General features: G+C 43.5%; 1 protein-coding gene across 2 annotated transcripts in view; it reads right to left on the minus strand.

Moving 5' to 3' along the window:
• The window catches only part of LOC122817656 (scaffold attachment factor B2-like), a 1,188,489-nt gene that overhangs the window by 81,325 nt on the left and 1,081,394 nt on the right, over positions 1–25,770 (minus strand). For both annotated transcript variants that reach the window (XM_044090719.1, XM_044090720.1), the window contains exon 19: positions 8,733–8,799. In XM_044090719.1, coding sequence (XP_043946654.1) covers positions 8,733–8,799 — 67 coding nt within the window. The remainder of the gene's footprint in view (positions 1–8,732; positions 8,800–25,770) is intronic.

Consider the following 25,770-nt stretch of genomic DNA (forward strand, 5'->3'; position numbering starts at 1 on the left):
TAAGTCCCAGCAAAGAAAAGGGGGATGGTGGGTGGGTAACCTGGACTGCAACAGTGAATACACTCAAACATCTACATTTATGGTAGGTACACAACTGTACTATGTTCATCGTGTTTCACTGTTGCAGTCATTACTCTTGGGTTGAATCCCAAAGCTGAGGATGGGTGGCTGGACTAAATAGGATTAGGAGAGGCTATGAGGCCCTGCGGAACTGCAGTGGCAAAGCCTGCTCTGGATTTAGAGTAAAGAGGTAAGTGGTAGCGCTTTGTGAAAGTGTGCACTGAACTCCAAGTTGCAGCCTCTAAGATATCTTTGGTTGTTACTCCTCTGAGGAAGGCTGCCGAAGTGGCTGCTGCTCTGGTAGAATGAGGCCTAATGCCCCAACGCACTGATTTGCCATGCTGAAAATAGCAGAAACGGATGCAACGGCCTATCCATTTAGAAATGGTCTGTTCTGAGATAACCTTTCCTTGTGATCCTGCAGCATAAGACACTAAAAGTTGCTCAGCCTTTCTGAAAGCTTTAGTTCTGTCCAAGTAGAAGTGTAACTGCCTGTGTATGTCCACAGAATGCAGAATTTTCTCACCCTTGTTCTGTGGGTTTGGATAAAAGGTAGGCAAGTGAATGGTTTGGTTGAAGGCCACACTGGACACCACCTTAGGCATAAATGTTGGGTTTGTCCTCAGAGAAACCCTGTCTGGATGAAAAATGATAAAAGTTTCCACAGCCACGAGTGCTTGTAACTCATCTTGCAGAGGTTAATGCTAGGAGCAGAGCTGTTTTCCAGGATAAGAATTTTATATCCGCTGTTGAGGCTGGCTCGAAAGGAGGCAGTGAGTTTTTCCAAAACATAATTGAGCTCCCAGGCCGGAATTGGTGCTCTCCTTGGAGGCCTAATGTTTTTGTCCCTCCGACATACCGCCTTATTAAAGGATGAGAAAAGATAGGTGGTTCGGTATTGTAATGGGCTGAAATGGCAGAGGCATGAATCTTAATTGATGAGAAAGGCCTTTGTTCAGCATCTCAGTTAGGTATTGTAAAATCTGAGGGATATTTGGTACACATGTGTCAATGCCTTGTTCCTGGTTCCAAGCACAGAATCTCTTCCATTGTTCTGCATAAGATTTTCTGGTACTGGGCCTCCAAGATAACATTCATAACAGCTTTTGAAAGAGGAGTGTTCTGAATGGCTACATTATCTGCCATGCCGCCAGATTTAAGGTCCTGAGTTGGCTGTGCAGAATCTGATTGTTTTGTTGAGCCAGCAAGTGAGAAGTTTGAGGAAATACCCATGCTGGACCTTGAGACAAGCTCTTTAGGATTGGGTACCAGTGCTGGCGTGGCCAGTCTGGTGCAATCAGTATCATTTTTGGCTTCTCTTGTCTGACCTTTAAGAGTACCCTGGGAAGGAGAGGCAGTGGAGGGAAAGCATATACCGTTAGATTTTTCCAGCTGAAGGATAGGGCGTCCACTTTCCATGCTTGCTTGTGATAAATCCTTGTGCAAAATCTCTGCAATTTGCAGTTGTGAGGGGAAGCAAATAGATCTATGTCTGGGCATCCCCATTTCCTTATGTTGAAGACTTGTGGATCCAGTTTCCATTCGTGGGATCCATGAGGTTTCTGCTTAGATCATCTGCCACAGTATTTGTTTTTCCTGGCAGGAATTGTGCTTGCAGGTGAACTTGATAAGTCAATGCTGTGTTCAATAAGGTCATTGCTTATCTGCAGAGGGAGTAGGAATGTGTACCTCCCTGCTTGTTTATGTACCACATGACCGTAGTATTGTCCGTCTTCATCAGTAGCTGTCCTGGAGGAAGCAGATCCTTGAAAGCTCTCCGGGCATTTTGAACAGCTAGCATCTCTTTTTGATTGATGTGAAGATGCATCTGGTTTGCAGGCCATGTGCCCTGAATACATATTCCTGCCATATGCCCCCCCCCCCCCCAAAAGGCATAATCTGATGCATCCGTTGTCAGTGTCTGTCTGGCTGTGGGTAAACTGAATGGCAGACCCTTGTTGTGGTGACAGGCCTCTGCCCACCATCGAAACTCCTGTTGCAGGCACAGAATGAGTACAATTACTGTCTCCAAGCTGTGGTAATACTGAGTCCAAAGACTTTTTAGATACCATTGTAGTGTTCTCATATGCAGTCTGGCATATGGAATTAGTAGAATGCACGATGCCATGAAACCCAAGGCTTGCAGTATTTGTCTTACAGATAGCAGGGTTTTTGTGGCCATTTGTTTGAAGTAGGCTGTTAAATGAATTTGTTTCTCTGGCGTGAGGTAAGCCATCTGTGAAGTTGTATTCAAGCTTGCTCCCAGGAATACAATTTGTTGACAGGGTACCAGGTGCGATTTCTTTTCATTTATGGTGTACCCCAGACAAGGCAGAACCTTTTGTACAAAGGCCAGATGATTCAAAAGTATGTCCTGGCTTTCTGACTGAATTAGACAATAGTCCAGGTATGGGTATATTTGAATATTTCTTTGCCTGCAAAATGCAACAACTGGAGCTAGGCACTTTGTGAATACCCTGGACGCAGTAGATAAGCCAAAGGGCAGTGCAGAAAACTGATAAATGCGTGTAACCTGCTTTGAATCTTAGGTATCTTCTGCAAGATTCCCTGACTGGGATGTGCAGGTATGCTTCTTTTAAATCTAGAGTTGCCAACCAGGCATCTTTGCCTGTCATAGGAAGCAACTCCAAGAGTCAGCATTCTGAATTTTGTAATCTCCAAAATAGACAGGTCCAGGATAGGACGCCATGAATTGTCTTTACTGGGTACCAGGAAAAGTCTCTAGTAGAAACCTTGTCCCTTTTCCTCTTCTGGTACCAATTGAATAGCCCCCATGCTTAACAGAAAGTATTTTTTGTGGGCCTCTGCCCACTAATTTGGGGGTAGGTCTGGCCACCCGCTTGGTGTTGGCAACATGTGGAAGTGATAATTTGTACCCCTGGGACCCTACATTTAAAACCCATTTGTCCTGGGTAATGAGTTCCCAGTTCTTTGCATGAAGAGCACCCCCCCCCCCAAGGGGCAGTCAGTTTATTAGTGCTTGGAAATTTTAAAAGGAAGTCATTGAGACAATTTACCATGGGGGGGGGGGGTCGTATTACTCCCAGATTTGGAAGTGGAGGCCCCCCCACTGCTTAGTCCTGTGCGCACCCTGGGACTGCAGCCTGGGAGCTCTGCTGGATTAGGGTTTGGACCGAAGGCAGGAAAGAACCAATTCTTGGAAGGCCAATGCCTACTAAATCTTGGAGGTTGTACTTGTAAAAAAAAATTAACAGTTTGCATAGATTTAGCCTTTTCTTCCATCTTTTTAAGAACTTCTTTCTGCCAAACAGGTGGTCCTGGATTAGGGGAGCATCCACTAATTTTGCTTTAACATGATCTGGTAGGGACTGCTCCTTAAGCCAAGCATGCCTTCTAAGTACAGACCCAGTTACAGCAGCCCTGCAAGATGCCTCTAGAGTCATAACCACACTGCAAAGTATGTTTACCAACCTGCTCAGCTGAATGCAATAAATCCTGTAAATCCTTATTTTCAGCACAATCAGGAAACATCATTTTCTGTTTAAGGACTCCAACAATATGCTGCTGATACTTCAACTTATGACACTGGCAATTTAAGGCCCTAATGGCCAAAGTTGCAGAAGTATATACCTTCTTACCTCATCTATCCAGCGCCCTGGAGTCTCTATCAGAGGGGGTAGGATTTTTGGCAGTAGTAGCTTTAATGCCCTTGGGCCCCTGTGAAATGGTCTTAGCATCTGCAGTAGGATTTTTGAAAAGGAACTTGAGAGAGTCAGGGACCCTGTAATATCTTGAACAAAAACACACTTCTGGATTCAAAGAACCCAAATGAAAGCTCCAACAGGAAAAATCTGTATCTTTTGCCAAAGATACATAAAGATTTAACAAATCCACCCGGACGTCCAATAGTTTCAGGTAGGGGGGCATTCTTACAAAATGTCGGTATCTTTTTAGATTCTGTGTTAAAACAATATTTAAATAGGATCCCGTCGCATAAGAGGTATGTGACTGTTTTAGGGGAACCATTTGGCAAGAAAATTATTATTGGGCTAGTGTAGATGTAGTTTCATTGTATACATCCATTTCTACACGACGGGGTTTGGAAGCTATTTACACCAATTTAGGAGAAGGACCTAGAACTCATTTTATTATTTCACTTTTGGAGTTTTGCCTTACACACAATGTTTTTGAATTTAAAGTATTTTTTACAAAAAGAGGGAACAGCCATGGGTGCCAGTTTTGCGCCATCCTATGCCATCATTTTTATGGGACATTTTGAGAACACATTCCTATACACAAAAAAGTTTTTTCAAAATAATGTTTTGATTTATAAAAGATTTATAGATCTTTTATTTTTGTGTAAAGGTAACCCCCAAGATTTCAATGAATTTATTCTGAGTTTAAGATCCAACCCATGGGGTCTAGATTTCACCTATGAAGTTGATATCAATACCATAAAGTTTTTGGACGTACAATTTTATGTGGGTTCAGATGGTAAAATAGAACACAAGCCTTTCCACAAAAGCACAGCTGTAAATAATTTTTTACATGCCACCATCATGCATAGTAGTCATTTAATCAATTCTTTACCTTTGGGTGAATTTAAACGAATTGCTGCTAATACATCCGAAGTTATTAATATTCAAAGAGAATTTGACATTTGTCAAAAATTAGTTGCCCGGGGTTTATTCTTGGGACAATATTAGTTTGCACAGGTTTAATGTTGAAAGGATACTAAATCCAAATGGCCATGGGGGTGTTGGTAGGAATAATAGTAGGATGGTTGTGAATAAGCCATCTTATAAACCATTACATAAATAAGAGAAACAAATTTAGAGAAATGGATAAAATATTTTTTGTTAATAAATTTTCACCTTTTTCTTCCATCCTAAAAAGAATTGTATTAAATACATGGCCAATTAATACCAGTGATGACTTTTTGAGAAATATTATACCAAATAATGTCATTTTTTCCTATACTAGATGTAAAAATTTGAAAGAATTGGTTAGAAGTAAGAGTAAAAAAGGAAAAGTTTCAAATGCAGGCTCTTTTGCATGTGGAAAATGTAAGGTTTGCGAGAAATTTATCAATTTGGATGGCCAAAAAATCAATGGGGTCTTATATCAAGCACTTGATCACTTTGATTGTAATTCTTTTGGGGTAATATACATTATTGGATGCAAATGTGAAAAGAAAAGATGGTATATAGGACAGACAAAATGTAGGGTAAAATTAAGAATTTTAGAACATGTAGGAGACATTACAAATAGCAGATTGGACAGTCCTGTTGCTAGTCATTTTCATCAGTTTCGTAACGGAGAATGCACTGGATTTGAATATAGTGTTTTGGCAAAGCCATTTGGACAAGGGGAAACCAATATGAATTTTCAAACTAAATTATTATATATGGAATCTAAATTCATTATTAACTATGGAACTTTATTTCCTAATGGGATGAATCTTGAGATTTAAGATGTATTATATAGTTGAAAAAATATTTCATAGGTGTTTTAAAATCGTTGTGAAAATATGTATGATAATGAATTGTTTAATTAGATGATTGATTAGGGTGTGTATAAATACAGGTTGATGTGAAGTGATGTTATTCCATGTGAAGGCGAAGGCCGAGGTACCAGAATTCATCTAGTAAAGAAAAGTAAAATCCAGTTTGGCTGCTTCTATTTTGTGTTTTTTTTTTACCCTGTAATATCTATCAGGTTTTCTGGGAGCAGGAGGTAGAGTCAGGGGCCAAGCCAGATTCTGCAAATGCATCAACAATGTTTAGTACAGGAGGGTATGGCTAACAGCCTATGCTGGGGGAGGAGTAAGAAACCCCTAAGCCTCTTTTTAGAATCCAAGAAATCCTGACTTTCCCAACGAAAATGCTCCCTGAGAGTATGCAAGGTTTCACCAAAAGAGAAATCCTCTGGGGGAAGCAGAGTGAATGGAGTCCTCAGCATCAGAATCCTCATAGGTAGATAAGAGTATATCCTGGTCATCAGAAGAAACAAATTTCAGAATCCTGGTCAGAAGTATCATAAACAAACCCAGTCCTAGGTTTCTTAGAGGGGGAAGGCCGGCTTCCCCTGATTAGAGTAATAAGATCTTCAGCCATTCTTATCTGTTTTTTAGGCACAGAGGCTTGTCTATGCAGTCTGGGCGTCAGTTTTTTAGGAATGGTTCGAGATTTAGGCCTTGAAGAAGATGGCGTCAGTTTAATACGCAAGTCAGTAGGCCTGAATACACCCTCAGAAGCCGGGGACTGCACAGCGGCGCCGGACCCATCCAAGGTAGAGACATCCGCAGGTTCCACAGTTGAAGCATTGCTCTGCATTACCAGACTCAGAATGGGTCTCAGTAGAGGCCTGCGAATCAGAAGTAGTGGGTATCAGGGCTGCGAAAGCACCTCACTGGCGACTGGCTTAGGAGAAGCATCGTCGGCAGCTTTGGACCTAAGTGGCCTCTCTGTCTTTATCTTTGCATTTCTTCAGAATGTCAGTAGTCGGAAGGCTGACCAAAGACATCATGATAACTGAACCGAACACCAAAATATTTAGAAGCGTAAATATACAGATGGCTGATAGTTCATGGTTTAAATAAGGCACAAAACCAACAGTGAGGTACGTCGCGGTCAGGGCCTAGGCAAGGAATACAGTACGAATGAAAATCTTTGAGGTATTTGCTTTCCACAAGTAATGCAATTATTTACTTTTACTGAGATCGGTTAAGACTGCAGTGGTGGTGCTGCGGTAGAATTGTCGCCTAACAGTAAGACGTTGTCCTGTTTGATTCTCAGCTAGAGCGTCTTCTGTGTGGAGACATGCGTGAATGGGCGTACCTTCGTTGATGGTTGTGCGTCAGGGCCGGCAACACAGCACGTAAAAATCTACTGCCAATCATTAGCAGACCAGAGTTCCGCTGTGGCGACCCCTAACCGGGAAAAGCCGAAAGACGCAACAACTGACATCAGTTAAGAGCAAGAAAAAGTTTCCCCAACGGGGTACTAAGCTTTTAGTTGAAGACTTCGGTTCTGAAACTCGAAAATGAAAATTTCAGGAGTCGGCCAACCAGCACTTGCGAACTGCTTCTGCTTCGGGCACCGCACGGTAAGAAAGACTGATGTAATGGTGTCTGCTGCATGTTTTATACCCCTGACATCATGGAAGAAGGAACAGCAACAGACACAGGACCCAAGACTTTATCAGGCTGACTGAGGGCTACCTGCAAGCAGATAACCCAAATGTAATAACTGCAACAGTGAAACACTAAGAATATCCGGCAAAGGGGGACATCGTGGTCTGGGTCTAAACAAGTGACGCAATAGGAACGGAAGTCTCGGTTTGGTATTTGCTTTCCACAGACAGAGAATTGTTAACTTTTTCGGACATCAGTTCGTGCAAGAAAAAAAGTATCCCCAACGGGGTACTTGGCTTTAGAAGTTTTCAGCTGTAATTCAACCTCTAGTAGCGACCGACTGGCACACTTGCGAACTGCTTCTGCTATGGGCTCCAAGGCAAGAAAGCCTGATGTAATGGCGTCAGCTGCCTTCCTGACGGCAAGTAGCAAGAGACAGCAGCCGATGCAGAAAAATATTGACTCTGGTATTCGGGCCGGCCGAGGGCTACCACAGCAGGGATAACCCACAGGTGATGACTGCAACAGCGAAACACAAAGCTCAATGGTTACCTGGACATTTATCTTCACCTGTTCTGAAGGAATCAACGGGGATTTTTTTGCAATGCTCCCTTGTCACTGAAGAAAGGTGTCTACCACCAAACTTCTGAAGTCCTAAACAAAAAAATAAAACTCAAAGGACTTCTGGGATGGGTCAACAGCCCAAGGCTCAGGTCATTCTGTGGATGTTGCCCTATGTAGCAGCAAAAAAAAAATTTCTCCAATACATTGTCTGGTGAGATCTTCAGCCTACCGCCCTACTGTGCCTTGCTTCTAGAGGTCTTAACGATGGAGAGAAATCTTCCCTCAGACATCACTGTCGCTGAAAGCCTGCCATCCTAAAGGATGCACTTTCCTCATAGTACTTGACTTGGGAGGATATGCTAAAATCTGTTTGCCTTTCCAAGGAGTTGGACAGCCGCTGGATACATCACATGCCACCATGAAATGGAAAACATCCGAAAGCCTGCAGGACACTTACGGTCAACTTCTGTCCGTAATATCTCTTACAAAGGTCTTTGCTTCCTTGACCTCCTTGCAAAAGTGTTCCTTCTGTATCATTTTGGTAGTGAGAGTTTCCACTAAAGAAATACATGGCAGCTCAAACATCTGTATCCTGGCATCTTACTTTGTAACAACCATACTCCAGGAGTGTTTTCCCTCCCTGGGGTTTTCTTGCAAATTCCACACAATTGCAGTAATCAGTTGAAAGGAGACACAATCATGAAAAGGGGGGGGGGGGGGGATTCAACGGTGCTGCATACAAAATATCTGCTGGCTGAGATGGCCTCAAAAAATGACATGCCCCTACAAAACTGAAGCTTAAGCCAAACCAATGCAAAATGTTTTTTTCTTTTCTTTTTTTTTTTGTAGTTTCATGTAGTAGTAAAACACTTAGTTCCAACACCACCAAAATTATTTCCATGCTTTCTTGGATCACACAGAAGTCTGCAAACTGAAGACATAGTACGTAATCAAAACAAGCATGAAAAGTATCATGCAAAATGCATCTTACCCAGCCATTCCACCCCGATTCATCACATGACCTGGCCCTGGTTGCCCTGGCATTCCCCTATCACCACCTGCAGAGAAAAATACCATTTGGCAAGTATTAATGCATCTGATGCATTTTTAAAATGGAAAACAAACATTTTAAAAAAATCAATTTTGTTTAGTTACTTGCATGTATACTTAAAAGCAGAAGTTAAGCTGAATCAGAGTGGCTCAACAGAGTACAACAACCAAAGATAAAGAAAGATTAGTTGTGTAAAATCTTAATCACAACCACAGATGTCCTCTTCCATGTTGCAGTATTCTCACATGTGGGATTCTCCACCTCAGGCGACCCGAACGTCTGCCTCCAATACAAAAGCTTAGCCTGGCGGCTGTAAGGTGGGGTCTATATTACATGAACGAGCGATCAAAATGTTGAGTACAAGATACTCAACATACTTTGATCGACCATTCATGGAATCGGAACTTCCAAATGTTGAAATTTGGAGTTCTGAAATGTTTTGGTCTGCCTTCCTGGTGAGTGTAGCGTGTGACAAACTCACTACACTGTCAGGAATGGCTTCGTAAGAGGCTGCTTTATTTAATATACCAACTCCGAGATCGCTGTACATTGGGGAAAGGGCAATGTCCCGGTAATCGCTTACACGATTACCGGGAAATTGCCCTTTCCCCAATGTACAGCGATCTCGGAGTTGGTATATTTAGTTGGGGGGGGGGGGGGGGGCCCACTTTGTTTTAAAAGTATGCGTGCTTGTGTAGGTGTTTGAGTGATGCGAGTGTGTAGGGGGTTGTATGAATTGGTTGTATGTGTGTGTTGTATGTTTGGAGTGGCACAAACACAATCTTTCGGTTTTGTTTCTTTCAGTCTTTTTGGGTTTTGATGACATGATCGAGCGATCAAAGCATGTTGAGCATGGCAACGACATTTTGATCGCTCATTCATGTAAGACCCATAAGGTGCGTGGGACTTCACACCCTGGGACCATAAAGAGTGGGCCATAAATGTGTCTGCACGCACAGATCTCAGAACTGAATGCTCAATCAAACAACAGTTAAACAGCAGCTACAAAAATGCCATCCAGAAAGGGAAAAGGTCCTATGCGTGTAGGAGAGGGGGAAAGGAATAATGTTCCATTTTCATGTTGCAGTATTCTCACCTGTAGGAGAGTACCAAAGCTCAGCCAGAGACAGGTGGAGGAAGTCTTATCCTTTTGTCTTATCCAGACAGAAAGAATAGTTGTGTAAAATCATACCATAACCATAGAAGTCGTCCTCTTCCATGTTGCAGCTGTGCATCATCATACCATAAAGCATAGTTGTCCTTCTCTTCCATGTTGCAGTATTCTTACTGTGCGATTTCCTGCCTCAGGCGAAAAGACATCGGCTCCTATACAAACGCTTAAGCGTGGTTGCTGTAGGTGCTCGGGATGCCACACGTAGGGCCATAAAACCAGGGACCTTAAATGTGACGTCTGCATGCACGGACCTCAGATTTTGAAGGCCAGAGGGGACATTCTTAAGAGAGGAATAAATTGTCAGCTAGAAGAGCCAAGTGTCATATGTTGGCTTGTTGCTCTTGGTTAAGGGTAGAGCTTCCTAAAAGCTAGTAGCTAGGTTAGTAAGTCCCGTGTAATGAAGGGGGAAGATGGGAGGAATGGAATACTGCAACATGGAAGAGAAGGACATCTATGGTTATGGTAAGATTTTACACAACTGTTCTATGTCCTTCTATTCCTATGTTGCAGTATTCTTAATGTGGGAGTACACCACAACTAGTTAGAGGTAAGGGTGGCAGTAGAGGTGGAAGATTCCAGAAACCCGTGCAGGATTGTCCTAGCAAAGCCTGGCCTGGCTTTGGAGACTATCTAGTTTGTAGTGCTTGGTAAAGGTGAGGATAGTGGACCAGATGGCAGCTTCTAAAATGGAGGCCGTGCCCAGACCTTTGAGTAAGGCTTTGGAAGTAGCCATACCTCTGGAGTAAAGGTTTGCCATGGTGTGTGTAGCAGAAATTAATGGATTTTCTGATCCATCTTGAGATCGCTTGCTTGGAAACTGCCTTGCCCAAAGCCGTGGGGCGGAAGGAGACAAAAAGCTGTTCAGATTTTCTGAAGGGTTTACTTTTGTCTAGGTAGAATCTAAGTTGTCTGTGCACATCCAGGGAATGGAGAATCCTCTCACTCTTGTTAGTTGGAGAGGGGAAGAAGCTAGGCAGATGAATAGATTGATTTAAGGACAGCTCATTTACCACTTAGGCATGAAGGAAGGGTTAAGTGTGTAAGGTCATCCTGTCCTTGTGGACAGTGTAGGGGGGCAGGCCATGAATGCCTGCAACTGACACTCTCCTGGAAGAAGTGACGGCGACCAAATGTACAGTTTTCCACATATAGAGTTGTAAACAAACTTTATAACAAGAGAAGGAAGCTACTGCAATACAGAGCAAAATCCCATAAAGGGAAGGCATCTCTGATCAGCACTAGCAAAAAACTACATTGGCTCAAAATCATCCAAGGCCAACTTTGAGAGAAAAATCGCTAAGGACACTAAAGATAAAGTACAGTTTTGTACCTACCATAAATGTAGATGTCCGATAGGTATGCATCTGCAGTCCTAACAAATGGGTTGTCCTGCCTCAGGCAGCCCTTTGGTCGGCCGGATTCCAAAGTCTGGATCTGGCCTCTGCTGATGTCGCACTTCACCCGACGTCATCGCTGCTGGGGTATAAAGGCATCAGCCGACGCCATTTTCCTCAGTGTTTCTTGCCCCAGATGCCAGGTGCCCTCTAGGAAGGCTAAATTTGGATAAATGCAGATAATTCCAAACAATAGAGAGCAAAATATATATATATATATATATATATATATATATATATATATATATATATATATACATATATATATACAAACAAATACACCATAATAGATTCCCCCAGCTAGCTAAAAGTGGGGTAAGTACCCTAGGAATACCACAGAGGGGAAGGAGGGTGGGTAATCCTGACTGCAGATGCATACCTATCGGACATCTACATTTATGGTAGGTACAAAACTGTACTATGTCCTTCAAGGATGCATCTGCAGTCCTAACAAATGGGTAGAATACCATAGCCAAACTGGGGGAGGAGGCACTAAGATAATGATGGTGTAGTTAAGATCCCTTGCAAAACAGCAGTTGCAAAACCTGCTCGGGATCTGGAGTATAAAGGAAGATTATAATGCTTGGCAAATGTATGCACGGAGCTCCAAGTAGCAGCTTCTAAAATGTCTTTGGTAGCCACTCCTCGTAGGAAAGCTGTAGTGGTGGCTATAGCTCTTGTGGAATGAGGCCTGATATTTTCAGGAGTTGTCTTTCCATGAAAAGAGTAGCAGAATCTAATGCAATTTCCTATCCATTTTGAGATTGTCTGTTTTGAAATTGCTTTTCCTTGCACTCCTGTTGCATATGCTACCAGAAGCTGGTCAGTTTTTCTGCTGGTTTTAGTTCTGTCCAGGTAGTAGCGTAGTTGTCTGTGCACATCCAAGGTGTGTAGTAGTCTTTCCCCCCTGTTCTGTGGGTTGGGGAAGAATGTAGGTAAATGTATAGCTTGGTTCAAGGATACCCTGGAGACCACCTTTGTCATAAAAGTAGGATTGGTTCTCAGAGACACTATCCTGATGGAAGATAAGGAAAGGCTGTACTGCCATTAATGCCTGTAACTCAGATACTCTTCTTGCTGAAGTGATTGCTAGCAGGAATGCAGTTTTCCACGATAAGAACTGTAAGTCTGCTGTTGCTGCTGGTTCAAAAGGAGGAAGTGTTAGTTTTTCCAGCACAAAGTTGAGATCCCATGCAAGCAGAGGTGGCTTCCTTGGAGGCTTTACGTTTTTGATTCCCCTCAAAAACTGCCTGAGTAAAGGGTGAGAGAAGACAGGAGGATCCATGTTGTACTCTGCTGAAATTGCTGATGCATGAATCTTAATGGAGGAGTAGGATAGGCCATTGTGGAACAGTTCTGCTAAGTATTCCAGGATGTGTGCTATGTTTGCCATTGAGACATTTTCTCCCTTTGCTGCACTTCAAATGAGGAATCTTTTCCATTTGGCTGAGTATGTTTTCCTTGTGGAGGGTCTGCGAGCCTCCAGGATAATGTCCTTAACCCTCTGAGATAAATCTGGTTGATTTTGTTTCATGGGATATTCCAAGCAGTTAGCTGCAGTGTCTTCAAGTTTGGATGCAGGGTCTTGTAGTTGTTCTGTGTTAGAAGTAAAGGGCATAGAGGTAGAGGCCATGAGTGTGCCCGAGACATGCTTCTCAGAAGCGGGTACCAATGTTGTCTTGGCCAGTCCGGAGCTATCAGAATTACCTTTGGCTGTTCCTCTCTGATCCTCAGTAGGACTTTGTACATCAAAGGAAGAGGTGGAAATGCATATGCTGTCAGGTTTTTCCAGCTGAAGGATAGAGAGTCCACCCTCCAGGCAAGTGGGTGGTATACTCTTGAGCAGAATTTCTTCAATTGGTGGTTGTGTGGGGAGGCGAACAGGTCTTTCTCTGGCATTCCCCATTTCTTTGTTATGGTTCTGAAGATATCTGGATGCAGCATCCGCATCCGTGGTAGTTCTGCTTAAGGTGTCTGCTAGTGAATTTTATTTCCCTGGTACAAATCTGGCCTGCAGATGAATGTTGAGATTTAGGGCCAAATGCCACAGGTCCATTGCCATCTGGCATAGAGGGTATGAGTGAGTACCACCCTGTTTGTTGATGTACCACGTAACTGTGGTGTTGTCTGTCCTTATCAGCAGGTGTCCTTGTTGGAGGAATGGTCTGAATGCCTCGATTGCATGTTTCACTGCCAGCATCTCCTTTAGATTTATGTGAAGATTCAACTGGTCTTGGGACCATAGGCCTTGTATACACTTGTCTTCCATGTGTGCCCCCCAGCCTAGGTCTGAGGCGTCCGTGGTGATTGTCTGGCCTGGATGTGGTTTGTGGAAAGGCAATCCTCTGTTTATCTGACAGGCCTGAGCCCACCACAGGAATTCTTTCTTCAGGCATGGAATAATTGGTATCTGGGCTTCTAGACTGTGCTTGTGTTGAGACCATACATTCCTTAGGTACCATTGTAACTTTCTCATATGCAGCCTGGCATGCGGAATCAATATTATGCAGGATGCCATGTAACCCAGGGCTTGCAGGATTTTCCTTGCCGTAAGCTGAGTTTGTGTTGTTAGTGCCATGAAATAGACTGGTAGTTGCTTTTGTTTTTCTTCTGTGAGAAAAGCCATCTGAGTTGTTGTATCCAGTTCTGCACCCAGAAATGTTATCCTTTGGGATGGTACTAGCCTTGACTTTTGAATGTTGACTGTGTATTCCAAGGCTTGCAACAGGTGTATGACATCGGCCAAATCCTTTATTAATTTTGTCTTGCTGTCCGCTTGTATTAGGCAGTCGTCCAGGTATGGGTAAATGTGAATTCCCTGAAGCCTGCAATGAGCAATTACTGATGCCAGGCATTTCGTGAATACTCTGGGCACAGTAGATAAGCCAAAGGGTAATGCTGAGAATTGATAATACTCTGATCCTGCAAGAAATCTGAGGTGTCTTCTGCAATCTGGTCGTGTAGGGACGTGCAGGTATGCCTCCTTGAGATCTAGAGTCACCAGCCAAGACTCCTTGCCCAGCATGGGAAGAAGTTGCTGGAGGGTCAGCATTTTGAATTTTGGAACAATGAGGTATGTGTTCAGTGCGGACAAGTCAAGAATAGGCCTCCATTGATTTTCTTTTCTTGGTACAAGAAATAGTCTGGAGTAAAATCCTTGGCCTTGCTCCATAGGTGGTACCTTTTCTATTGCTCTCATCTTTAGTAAACTGATGATTTGTTTTAGAGCTTCTGTTTTTTGGCTTGGTGGAAGGTTTGGCATTCCTCTCCTTTTTGGTAGAGTGTGGAAGTGAAACCTGTAGCCCTTGTCTATTGTTTGTAAAGTCCATTTGTCTCCTGTAATGCAATGCCAGTTTTCTGAAAATAAAGCTAGCTTTCCGCCCAAGGGTGCTTCTAGTTGTTCCCTGGTAGGCGGAATGAGAGTCAAGTCATTGTGTCTGTCCTGTGGAAGTGGTTGTAGTGGCAGCTGTGGCAGCACTTCTCTGGTTGGCAGGTTGCCATTGACGACCCCTGTAGGCACCTCGTGATTGGTTTCTGCCTCTTGGACGTCTATTTCTGCCTCTCTGTGCTTTGGATGTGTCTGGAAAGGACCAATTTTTCGAGGGCCAATTCCTGCTAAACCTCGGAGGTTGGACCTGTAAAAAATCCTTGACTGTTTGGACAGATTTTGCTTTTTCTTCCACTTTCTTTAGAACCTCCTGTGCTGGGGAGCCAAACAAACTGTGCTTCTCCATAGGAGCATCTAGGAGTTTTGACTTAACATGGTCTGGCAAGGATTGCTCTTTTAACCAGGCATGCCTTCGAATCACTGCTCCAGTCATAGCTGATCTAAAAGAAGCCTCCTGTGCATCAAAGCCACATTTTAAAAAATGATTACTGACCTGCTGAGAGTTATGTACCAATTCCTGAAGGGACTTGCGGTCTATAGGTTCAGGAGAGGACAGTTTTTTATTTAGCTGGTCTAATAAAAATTCCTGGTACTGTATCATGTGAAATTGACAGTTTAAGGCCCTGGCAGAAAGAGTAGCAGATGTATAAACTTTTTTACCCCATCTCTCCAATGCTCTAGATTCCCTTTCAGAGGGAAGAGGGTTTTTGGCAGAGGCAGCTGCAACACCTTTAGGGCCCTGAGAAATGGTTTCTGGGTCTGCAACATGAGCCTTACACAAGTGGTGGTGAGAGTCCGGGACCCTGTAATATCTGTCAGGCTTTGCAGGGGCCGGAGGAAGAGAATCAGGGGCAGTACTGGCATCATTATATGCATCATCAACAACAGATAGTACAGGAGGTATGGCTAAAGGCCTATGCTGTGGTAAATGTAAAAAAGTCCTTAGCCTTTTCCTTGAATCTGAAAAATCCTGGCCCTGCCATTGGAAGTGTTCCCTCATTGAGTGTAGGGTTTCCCCAAAAGAAAATTCTTCAGGAGGAGAAGCAGAAGGTATGGAGTCTTCTGCATCAGAATCCTCATAAGGTGAATATGGGCCTTCCTGATGGTCAGATAAATCTGAGCCATCCGAGGAATAGTCTGAAGAGAGAGGTTCAGGTGGTTCAGTCCTAGGCCTCTTATCTGCAGGGGGTTGACAGGCCCTGTCTGGATGAGATTGGGACCCCCAGATCAAAGAAATAAGGTCCTCAGCAAGGCTGAGTATCTGGGAACTAAAAGTAGGCCTGTGAGAGGGAGCTTTAGTAGGTAAGGCCTTGGAAATTTTGGCTGCTTTAGCCCTGGAAAAGGCCTTGATAGACATAGAAGCAGGGGGTCTAGCAGCCCCACGTGCAGGAGTAGAGATGTCTAAAGGAATAGTGTCTGACAAATCCTGGGTGACTGCTTCTGCAGCAGTAATAACTGAAGCCGATTCAGCCATGGCCTGTGTGGCCTCGGTTATCGGAGGCATGCTTTCTGCCGAAGGAAGAACCGAGGACTCTGTTTCAGCCGAAACCGAGACACTCACGGTAGGCCTAACCGAGGTTTCAGCCGAAACTGCGGGCCGTAAGTGTCGGTCCTTTTCCTTGAGTTTTTTAGCTAAATGTGTAGTCGGAGTCTCCGACGGCATTTTATATGCAAAAGCGGGACCAAAAAACTCTTCTGCAAACTCCGACTGACGTCTAAGCGTCCGTCGGTTGAAGGAAGCACAGGCTAAACAAGCTGATACGTCGTGGTCTGGGCCTAAGCAAGGAAGGCAGTAAGAGTGGAAATCCTTATGAGGTATTTGTTTCCCACAAGTTAAACAATTATTTACTTTTTCTGACATCGGCTGAGGCAAGAAAGAGTCCCCAACGGGGTACTTAGCTTTTTTAGAAGTCTTCGGTAGTAGAAATCTCTGGATCTGACCGACCGGCACGGGCGAACAGCTTCTGCTTCGGGCACCGCGCGGCAAGAAAGACGGAGGAAAATGGAGTCGGCTGATGCCTTTATACCCCCCAGCAGCAATGACGTCGGGTGAAGTGCGACATCAGCCGAGGCCAGACCCAGACTTTGGAATCCGGCCGACCGAAGGGCTGCCTGAGGCAGGACAACCCATTTGTTAGGACTGCAGATGCATCCTTGAAGGACATCCACAAGGCCTTCTTCAGCTATGTTAGAAACCTGGGCGGAAACCCTCAGATATGCTCAGAGTTAGTTCATATCGGCAAGAAATACACTGAACCCACAGATATTGCCAACATACTGGCAGACAGGTTCAGTGCAAATTTCTCCCATCCCTCACCCCCAAAAGATGAAATATTTATCCCAGCTGAATGCAACCTCCCTGACATCTCAGATGTCCAGGTGAGAACTGCTCTCAGCAAGGCTAAAAATACAGCATCAATGGGACCCGACGGTGTCCCAGGTCGCGTGCTACGTGAACTCCTAGAGGAGCTAAACCCGCACATAAGAATGCTGTTTAATCTTAGCCTTACTACAGGATATGTACCTGAACACTGGCGTACAGCAACAGTGGTCCCACTCCACAAAGGAGGCACCTCTACAGACCCTGGAAACTACCGCCCCACATAAGCTTAACCAGCCTGGTCTGCAAAGCTATGGAAAGGATCATTATGGAACTCAAACAAATACATCGTTGACCTACAGACAATTGACCCTACCCAGTTCGACTTTGTAAAAGGCAGATCCTGCCTTTTGAACCTGGTGGACTTTTTTGAAACAGTCACTAGAGCCATCGATGAGGGCAAAGCAGTTCATACAGCCTACCTGGACCTGGCAAAAGCCTTCGACACAATACCCCACTCAGGCATCATAGACAAGCTCAACAACTTAAATGTAAACCCGTATGTCACAAGATGGGTTGCAAACTGGCTAAAGAACAGAACCCACAATACACAAGGTCAGAATAGCTGGAGCTATGTCAGATTCTAAGCCAGTCACAAGTGGAGTCTCACAGGGCTCTGTCTTGGGACCCCTCTTGTTCGGCATTTATTTCTCAGATGTGCAGGCAAACATAGGGGGGTTGTGGCTGACAAAGTTCGCAGATGACTGCAAACTAGGCGCCATAGTCGATACACCAGCTGACACATGCATCCTTCAGAGGGGCCTTACAGAAACAGACTGGTGCCAGAGTCATGGCCTTAAACTAAATGCCAAAAAATGTATAGTCATCCCCTTTGGGAAAAACAAAGTACCCACAAATTACCACATAGGTGGTAATCCATCAAGTATGGAAAAAGTAATCAGAGACCTGGGGACCCAAGTTGACAGTGACCTCTCATTTGACACCCACGTCGCCAAAGTGGTTAGAAAGACCTTCTACCTTGCCCACCTTATCATGAAGGGATTCACATCCAGATCAAAGGATGTCATTGTACCCCTATATTCCTCCCTTATCAGGCCTATGATTGAGTACAATGCCCCATTTGGTATGTACCTCTCCCGGCACCTGCAGCAGCTGGAGAGACCCCAAAAGTACCTCACCAAGAGGATAAAGGGTCTCCAACATATGTCATATGCTGCCAGACTAAAGAAGCTCCAGCTCTATTCAGTAGCATATCAACTGCTCAGAGGTGATCTGTGCCTGACGTACAAGGCCATGTCCAATCTGGAATTAATGGACATGCTCCACCTCAAAAAATCCAAATCCACCAGAGCCACAAGAGCTAAAGATCTAAACCTCAGCACAAATATGAATAGGACATGCTGGAGGGACAGATTCATAACCTAGAGGCTTCCGGCACTCTGGAACAGGATCCCAGTCCATGTTAGGCAGAGCCCCTCACTGACTCTCTTCAAGAGAAATCTTGACGAGTGGATGGGTGATCGTAGGTTTACCCCGGGGATCATCTCTGTGTCACTACTAGACAGAGGCACAGTAAACTAAATTTATTTTGTACACTTTTGTATCATTACATGGGGTGGCGAAAGCCACGTACACTATGGCTAGGCTTATAAATGCCCTAGGGCAGATCGCCTAGTACTATACTATGAAGCTATGAAACTATAAAGTAGCATTGCTAGCCAGTTCAAAGGGGCTGTTAGCTTCTCCAAGACAAAGTTCAGATCCCAGGGTGGTGGGATGGATTTTCTAGGTAGTCTGATGTGTAAAACCCCTCAAGAAAACAACAACTAGCCTGGACAGTAAAAGGGGGGTCTAGAGACAGGCAGGCAGACATGGCTGACAGATGTATTTTCATTGAGTAGTAAGAAAGGTCATTGTTAATAAGTTCACACACACATGTAAGGACTAGGGAAGGGTCTGCCTGGCTGGGGTCCCTGTCTTAACATAGACACCATTTTGAGAATCTGTCCCATTTGATAAGTATAATTTTCTAGTAGCAGGTTTCCTGGCCTCCCTCAAGACTGTAAGCACGTCCCCTAAATAGTGGTCTCTAAAAGGAATTAGAAGTTTATCACCCAGATTGTTAGTGCTAGCATCTGTAGGCGAGGATGGATTAGGTTTCCTTTTGTTGTGTGAGAAGGTCCACCTTGTGGGGTAACTTGTGGTGACTGCCCTTGACTAAAGAGTGAAGTACGGGGAACCAGTGCTGCCTTGGCCAGTAGGGGGTTACCAACAAGATTTTTGGTTGGTCCTTCCTGATTTTCAGTAGGAACTTTTGAATTAAGAGGGAAGGGGGGGGGGAGGCATAAAGAAGCCGTTCCTTCCAAGGAATGCTGAAGGCATCTACTCTCCAGGCTAGTGGGGAGTGATCCTTGGAGCAGAAATTGGCCAACTGTCTGTTCTGGGTGGAGGCAACAGATCCACTTGGAGTGCCCCACCGGTGGACAATGTCTAGAAAGGTTACGCTATTCAGCATCCACTCGTGCTGTAGAGATGATGTTCTGCTTAGAAGATCTGCCTGTTTGCCATCCTGAGAGGGTATGTATGAGGTCTGCAGGGACAGGTTGTGCCTGGAGGAGAGTTTCCATATTTATAGGATTATTCTGCAAAGGAGGTAGACTTTGGTTCCTCCTTGTTTGTTGAGATACCACATGACTGTGGTGTTGTCTGTGAATATTAGAAGGGATCCCAGGTGGAGGGTAGGAAGAAAAGCCTCCAGGGCTAGGAGAACTGCAGTCATCTCCCTGACATCGATATGTTTCTTTTGGAGGGTAGGACCCCAAATTTCCTGAACTCTGAAGTCCCTGCAGGTAGCCCCCCCCACCCTAGGTATGAAGCATCTGTGTTGAACTGGTTTGGGGAAGACATTTGGAGAGACATTCCTGGGCTGTGACGGGGTTTATTGAATCCACCACCTTAGCTCTGCTTTGAGACAGGGCAGAAAGGAGATTTGCTTCTCTAAAGACTGCAGGTGTTGTGACCACACGTTCTTTAGGTACCATTGTAACTTCTGCATATGCAATCTTGCCAAGGGAAGCATGGGAATGGTGGCTGCCATAAGCCCCAGGAGCTGCAGGAATTGTCTTGCAGAAATCTGGGATTCCAGTAACAATAGCTTGCAAGCCAAATTGTAGCAAACTGTCATTTGTCTGTGGCAGGTCAGCTCGGACTCAGGTTTCTGGGGGGGCAGGTAGGGTCAAGATAGGTAGGGGGGTGGCTGTCCTGGGGATGGATTGAAAAGGATGTGAATAAAGCAAATCAGTCTTTTCGATCTCTACCTTGGTAGTTTGTGGATCTCTACCTTAGCAACCTTTCCCACTTTGAACAATGTGGGTGATTTATCTGAACAAGGTATTGGACTTTTTGATTCTGTACGAGTCTACAGGTTGGGGGCATTTGATGTTTTGTATCACAAAATAAACTAGTTATGTTATTGTTGAAGTTTAAAGACATTTTGGTTTAAGCATATGTAGGCAGATGTTTTAAGTTATTATTTGATGTAATGGCTTTAGTTTGAGTAATCTTGTAATTCACATCAGTTTTAACTTTTAAAATCCCTGGAGATTAGGTTACAAATAGGCTAGAGGGTAAAATATGTTCTTGAAGGTATCAGACTAAATTTAAATGACAGAACAGGTTTAAATTAATATTTTCAAGCAGGGTTTGCTATGGGATTAAGGCTCACTTAAGGCATGAAACAAAGGCACACAGGCCCAAGTGTGGCCTGGAGTTTAGGGATGAGATGCAAAAGGTTTTATCAAAAGCTGAAATTATTTTTCTTAGCAATCTAGCAAATAATAGTTGTGGCCTGCAATTAGACAGCTGGGAGTCAGTGAAGAATAACATGGCAAAGCTAGTGAATTGGGGCCTACTTATATGCTTAATACAACAAAAATCACATTTGGTTCACTATCTTGTTGTGCTTAATGCAAGTAAATCATGTCTGGTTAATTTCTTAGAAAAAAAAATAACAGTAATAATACATAATTCAGGTGGGTGGGTCATTAAATTTAATCTACATCTTATGGAATTTACAGCCATTTGCAGGTTGTAAATGAATACAATGGGTAATTGTGGATAGAAAGGTTTAGCAAAAAGTGGAAACTTTCTTGTTCAGGACCGCAAAAGCCCATGCTTACATTTGATAAACCTGTGGATTTATTTGCTGCTCATAGGTAGATAACTAGGCTATTGGCCCTAGGGCCTATATAAGCCTAGCCAAAAAGGTACCCTGGCTTTCGCCACCAAAGAAAATTATTTTCTTGTGCCCCTGTCGAGCAGAGCCACAGAAGTGATCCCCGGGGTGAATTTCCTATTTTCCATCCAATCATCAAGATTTTTTTTTTTTGAAGAGTACTAATGAAGAGCTTTGCTTGATACAGATAGGTAGCTTGTTCCACAGTATAAAAAGTCTCTGGGACAGGAATCTATCCCTCCATGTTCTGTTTATTGTGGTGACAAGGTTTAGGTCCCTAGAGCGTGTAGCTCGGAGGGATTGGGATTTCTTTAAGTGGAGCATGTTCAACAGCTCTGGGTTTGACATAGCTTTGTATGGTAGGCAAATATTGCCTCTGAGTATGCGATATGCGAAGGAGTAAAAGCTGGAGTTTGAGATGGTCTGTGTAGGGCATATGTTTGAGGCCGGTAATCCTCTTTGTGAGGTATTTCTGCGCCCTTTCCAGTTGTTGTCGATGTCTTATGAGGTACATACCAAAAGGGGTGTTGTACTCTATACTGGGTCTAATGAATGACAAGTAGAAGGGAACAATGACCTTCTTCCAGGATGAGAAACCTTTTGTGATAGTGCGCCACAAAGGATTTCCTTACTGTGGCGATGTGATCAAAGGAAAGACTACCGTCCACCAGTGTCCCAAGGTCTCATCACAGTTTCAGTGTTAGACTACCGCCTATGTGGTAGTTCATGGATACAGAGATTTTACCAAAAGGGGATGACAATGCAATTTTCGGCATTGAGCTTGAAGACACCAGGCATCTGTCTCAGTGAGGCCCTTTTGTAAGATGTCCACACTGTTAGAAGTTTTGATTACGCTAACACATTTCTAAACCTTGGTGGAGTAAAGACTAGTTGGTGGCTGGGATTCTGTGGCTAAGTAGCAGAATATTGCAACCATTTCAATTTTAGTGGTGTTTACTTTCTTTAAGGAAGAAGAAAAATAAGGGTGGGAAGGTAATGGGTCAGTGCACAGAATTTATTCAGGAAAGGCTGGAATATTTCATATGAAGTCAAAGCTTTGATTTGTTGGTAATATTTAGATAGGATTATAGTTATCACTGTAAAGTGGCTTGGTAGAACAGAAAACATATTTAAAGCATTTTCCTGTTTGAGAAGCGGGATTTCTAAATGGGCAAAAGTTTAATTTTAGCTAATTCAAGCTAGGATCTTAAACCATGGCTGTAAAGTTTTCTGCAAGAGCAGAAAAACTAGCTTGCATTTGCTGCAAGCAGAAGGTTTTCTCATCCCCCACTTCCTGCAGGATAATAAGGTTTGATAAAGGTAGGTTTGGTGGAAACAAAACAGACCATGTAGCACTATGCACTTACAAAGGGAAAGAGGGGGACGTTTTATGGCATTCCACTTACAGTTCTTGGGAGAAATGCTTTAAAGCTTTACCTTAGTAATTTTGGGGCAATGTAAAGGCCTTGAGTTGCAAAACGTTAACAGTCACTTTTTGTTAGCTCACATATTTTTGTAAGTTGATAGATGTGCAAATGCACTGTCTTGCCTTTAGAGATCCACATCAGTTGGGTGGCAAGAATTCAGCAATACAAACAAGAAAGCTTAGTCCGGTGGAATGAGGTACTCCAGAATTACTTGGAAATCTGGAGGCATGTGAATATGTTAATAAAAAAATATAAAAAAGTTAATAAAAATATTAACACTCCAACCAGTTTAATAAAACAATACTCCAAAACAATATTAACAAAACTACAATGATGACTGATCATGACGATAATACTGTAATGTGATAGCCAGAAGGTCCCTCAGTGTCATTAGGTAGAGGTTGCAGCATTCCTTTCAACTTCTTGGTCTGATAATTCTAGTCAAAACCAAACAAATTTGTAAGTATTAGTGAAATTCACTTAAAAAGTTGTTAGAGGACCACAGTTTCTGTGATCGTGTGCATTTTCTAAGTAATAAACGCTAATATCTGGCATTATTGGCTGGATTAAAAAAGTCATGCTAGAATTCACGTGGGGTGTTGAATGTGGTAATTTACATGGTGGTATTATGCAGTGTCATCATGTAGGTTATATGGTTTAGCTTGTTGTGTAGTAAATTGCTACTCAGTAACAGCGTGTTAAGATAGATTGCCAGCATTTTTGAATCATTTTTCATTATTCTGCAGACATCAATTTGGAGACATTCAGGAAAAATGGGTCAGGGACATACACACACTGATAACCTTCCATCACCTTTTTATTAGCGACCAAATGAATAAATGTTTGCACCAAAGAAAGTAGTTAAAAAGTACAGTTGTGTACACTTGCCATAAATGTAGATGTTCGAGTGTATTCACTGTTGCAGTCATTACATTTGGGTAATCCTGCTGGCAGGTTGCCCTCAATTCCAAAGTATTGGGTCCTGCGTCGGCTGCTGTCGCCCCTTCCCTGACGTCAGGGGTTTAAAAGAAGCAGGCAACGCCATTTTCTTCAGTTTTTCTTGCCCCAGATGTCAGGTGCCCCCAAAAGGGTATGCTAAATATATGTAAGTAACACATACATGCATCAAAACAAACTTTACCTTCATCTATAAGCAAATACACCACATAGGTTGTTATAGATCAGAGAAGGAAAGATAAGTTCCAGCAAAAATAAGGGGGATGGTGGGTGGGTAACCTGGAGTGCAACAGTGAATACATTCGAACATCTACATTTACGGTAAGTGTACACAACTGTACTATGTTCTTCGTGTTTCACTGCTGCAGTCATTACATTTGGGTAGATTCCCAAAGCTATGGATGGGAGGATGGAACTAAATAGCATTAGGGGCGGCTATGAGGCCCTGCAGAACTGCAGTGGCAAAGCCTGCCCTGGATTTAGAGTAAAGTGGCAGATTGTAATGTTTTGTAAAGGTTTGCACTGAACTCCAAGTAGCAGCCTCTAAAATGTCTTTGGTTAGTACTCCCCTGAGAAAGGCTGCAGAAGTGGCTGCAGCTCTGGTTGAATGTGGCCTAATGTCCTTAGGCACAGGTTTGCCATACTCTCAAGTAGCAGAAACGAATGCAGTGGCCTATCCACTTTGAAATAGTCTGCTTGGAGATGGCCTTTCCTTGTGATCCTGCAGCATATGCCACTAGTAATTGTTCTTTCTGAAAACTTTAGTTTTATCCAAGTAGAATCTAAGTTGTCTCTGTACGTCCAAAGAATGCAGAATTTTCTCCCCCTTGTTCTGCGGATTTGGATAAAAAGTTGGCAAATTAATATTTTGGTTAGGGGCTACACTGGATACTACCTTAGGCATAAATGTAGGGGTTTTGTCCTCAGAGACCCTGTCTGAATAAAAAATGATAAAGGGTTCCACAGCCATGAGAACCTGTAGCTCTGACACTCGTCTGGCAGAAGTTACTGCTAGGAGCAGAGCTGTTTTCCAAGATAAAAAAACTTTACATCTGCAGTAGCAGCTTGCTCGAAAGGAGGTAAGGTGAGGTTTTCCAAGACATAATTGAGGTCCCGCGTTGGTGTTCTCCTTGGAAGCCTTAAATTTGTGGCTCCTCTGAGGTACTGCCTTAATAAAGGATGAGAAAAGAGTGGTGGTTCTGTATTATAATGAGCTGAAATGGCAGAGGCATGGATTTTAACTGATGAGAAAGATAGGCCTTTGTCCAGCATCTCAGTTAAGTATTGAAAAATCTGAGGAATATTTGGGACAGCTGTATCAGTTCCTTGAGCTTGGTTCCAAGCACAAAATCTCTTCCATTTTCCAGCATAGGATTTTCTAGTACTAGGCCTTCTGGCTTCTAAAATGACATCCATCACAGCTTTACTGAGAGGTGTGCTTTGTATGGCTACATTATCCGCCATGCTGCCAGGTTTAGGGTCCCGAGTTGACTGTGCAGAAACTGATTGTTTTGTTGGGACAGTAGATGAGGTATTTGAGGTAAGGTCCAGGCTGGGCATTGAGACAAGTTCCTTAGGATTGGATACCAGTACTGGCGTGGCCAGTCTGGGGCAATTAGAATCATTTTTGGTTTCTCCTGTCTGACTTTTAGGAGTACTTTGGGGAGGAAAGGCATATACAGATAGGTCTGACAAGCTGAAAGATAAAGACCCCACTTTCCATGCTCGTCTGATAAGTCCTTGTGCAGAATCTTTTTAGTCGATTGTTATGAGGGAAGGCTATGTCCGGGCGTCCACATTTCTTTGTTATGCTGAAGACTTGTGCATCCAGGTGCCACTCGTGGGGATCCATGAGGTTTCTGCTTAGTTCGTCTGCTAGAGTATTTTCCTTTCCTGGCAGGAATTGTGCCTGCAGATGAACTTGGTAAGTCAATGTGTCCCATAAAGCCACAGCTAGTCTACAAAGGGAGGAAGAGTGAGTGCCCTCCTGCTTATGTACCACATGACCGTGGTGTTGTCTGTCTTTATCAAAAGTTGTCACGGATGAATTAGGTCTTTGAGGG

Source organism: Protopterus annectens, chromosome 13.part0, assembly GCF_019279795.1.
Source record: "Protopterus annectens isolate FY-2018-M chromosome 13.part0, PAN1.0, whole genome shotgun sequence".
Lineage (NCBI taxonomy): Eukaryota > Metazoa > Chordata > Ceratodontiformes > Protopteridae > Protopterus > Protopterus annectens.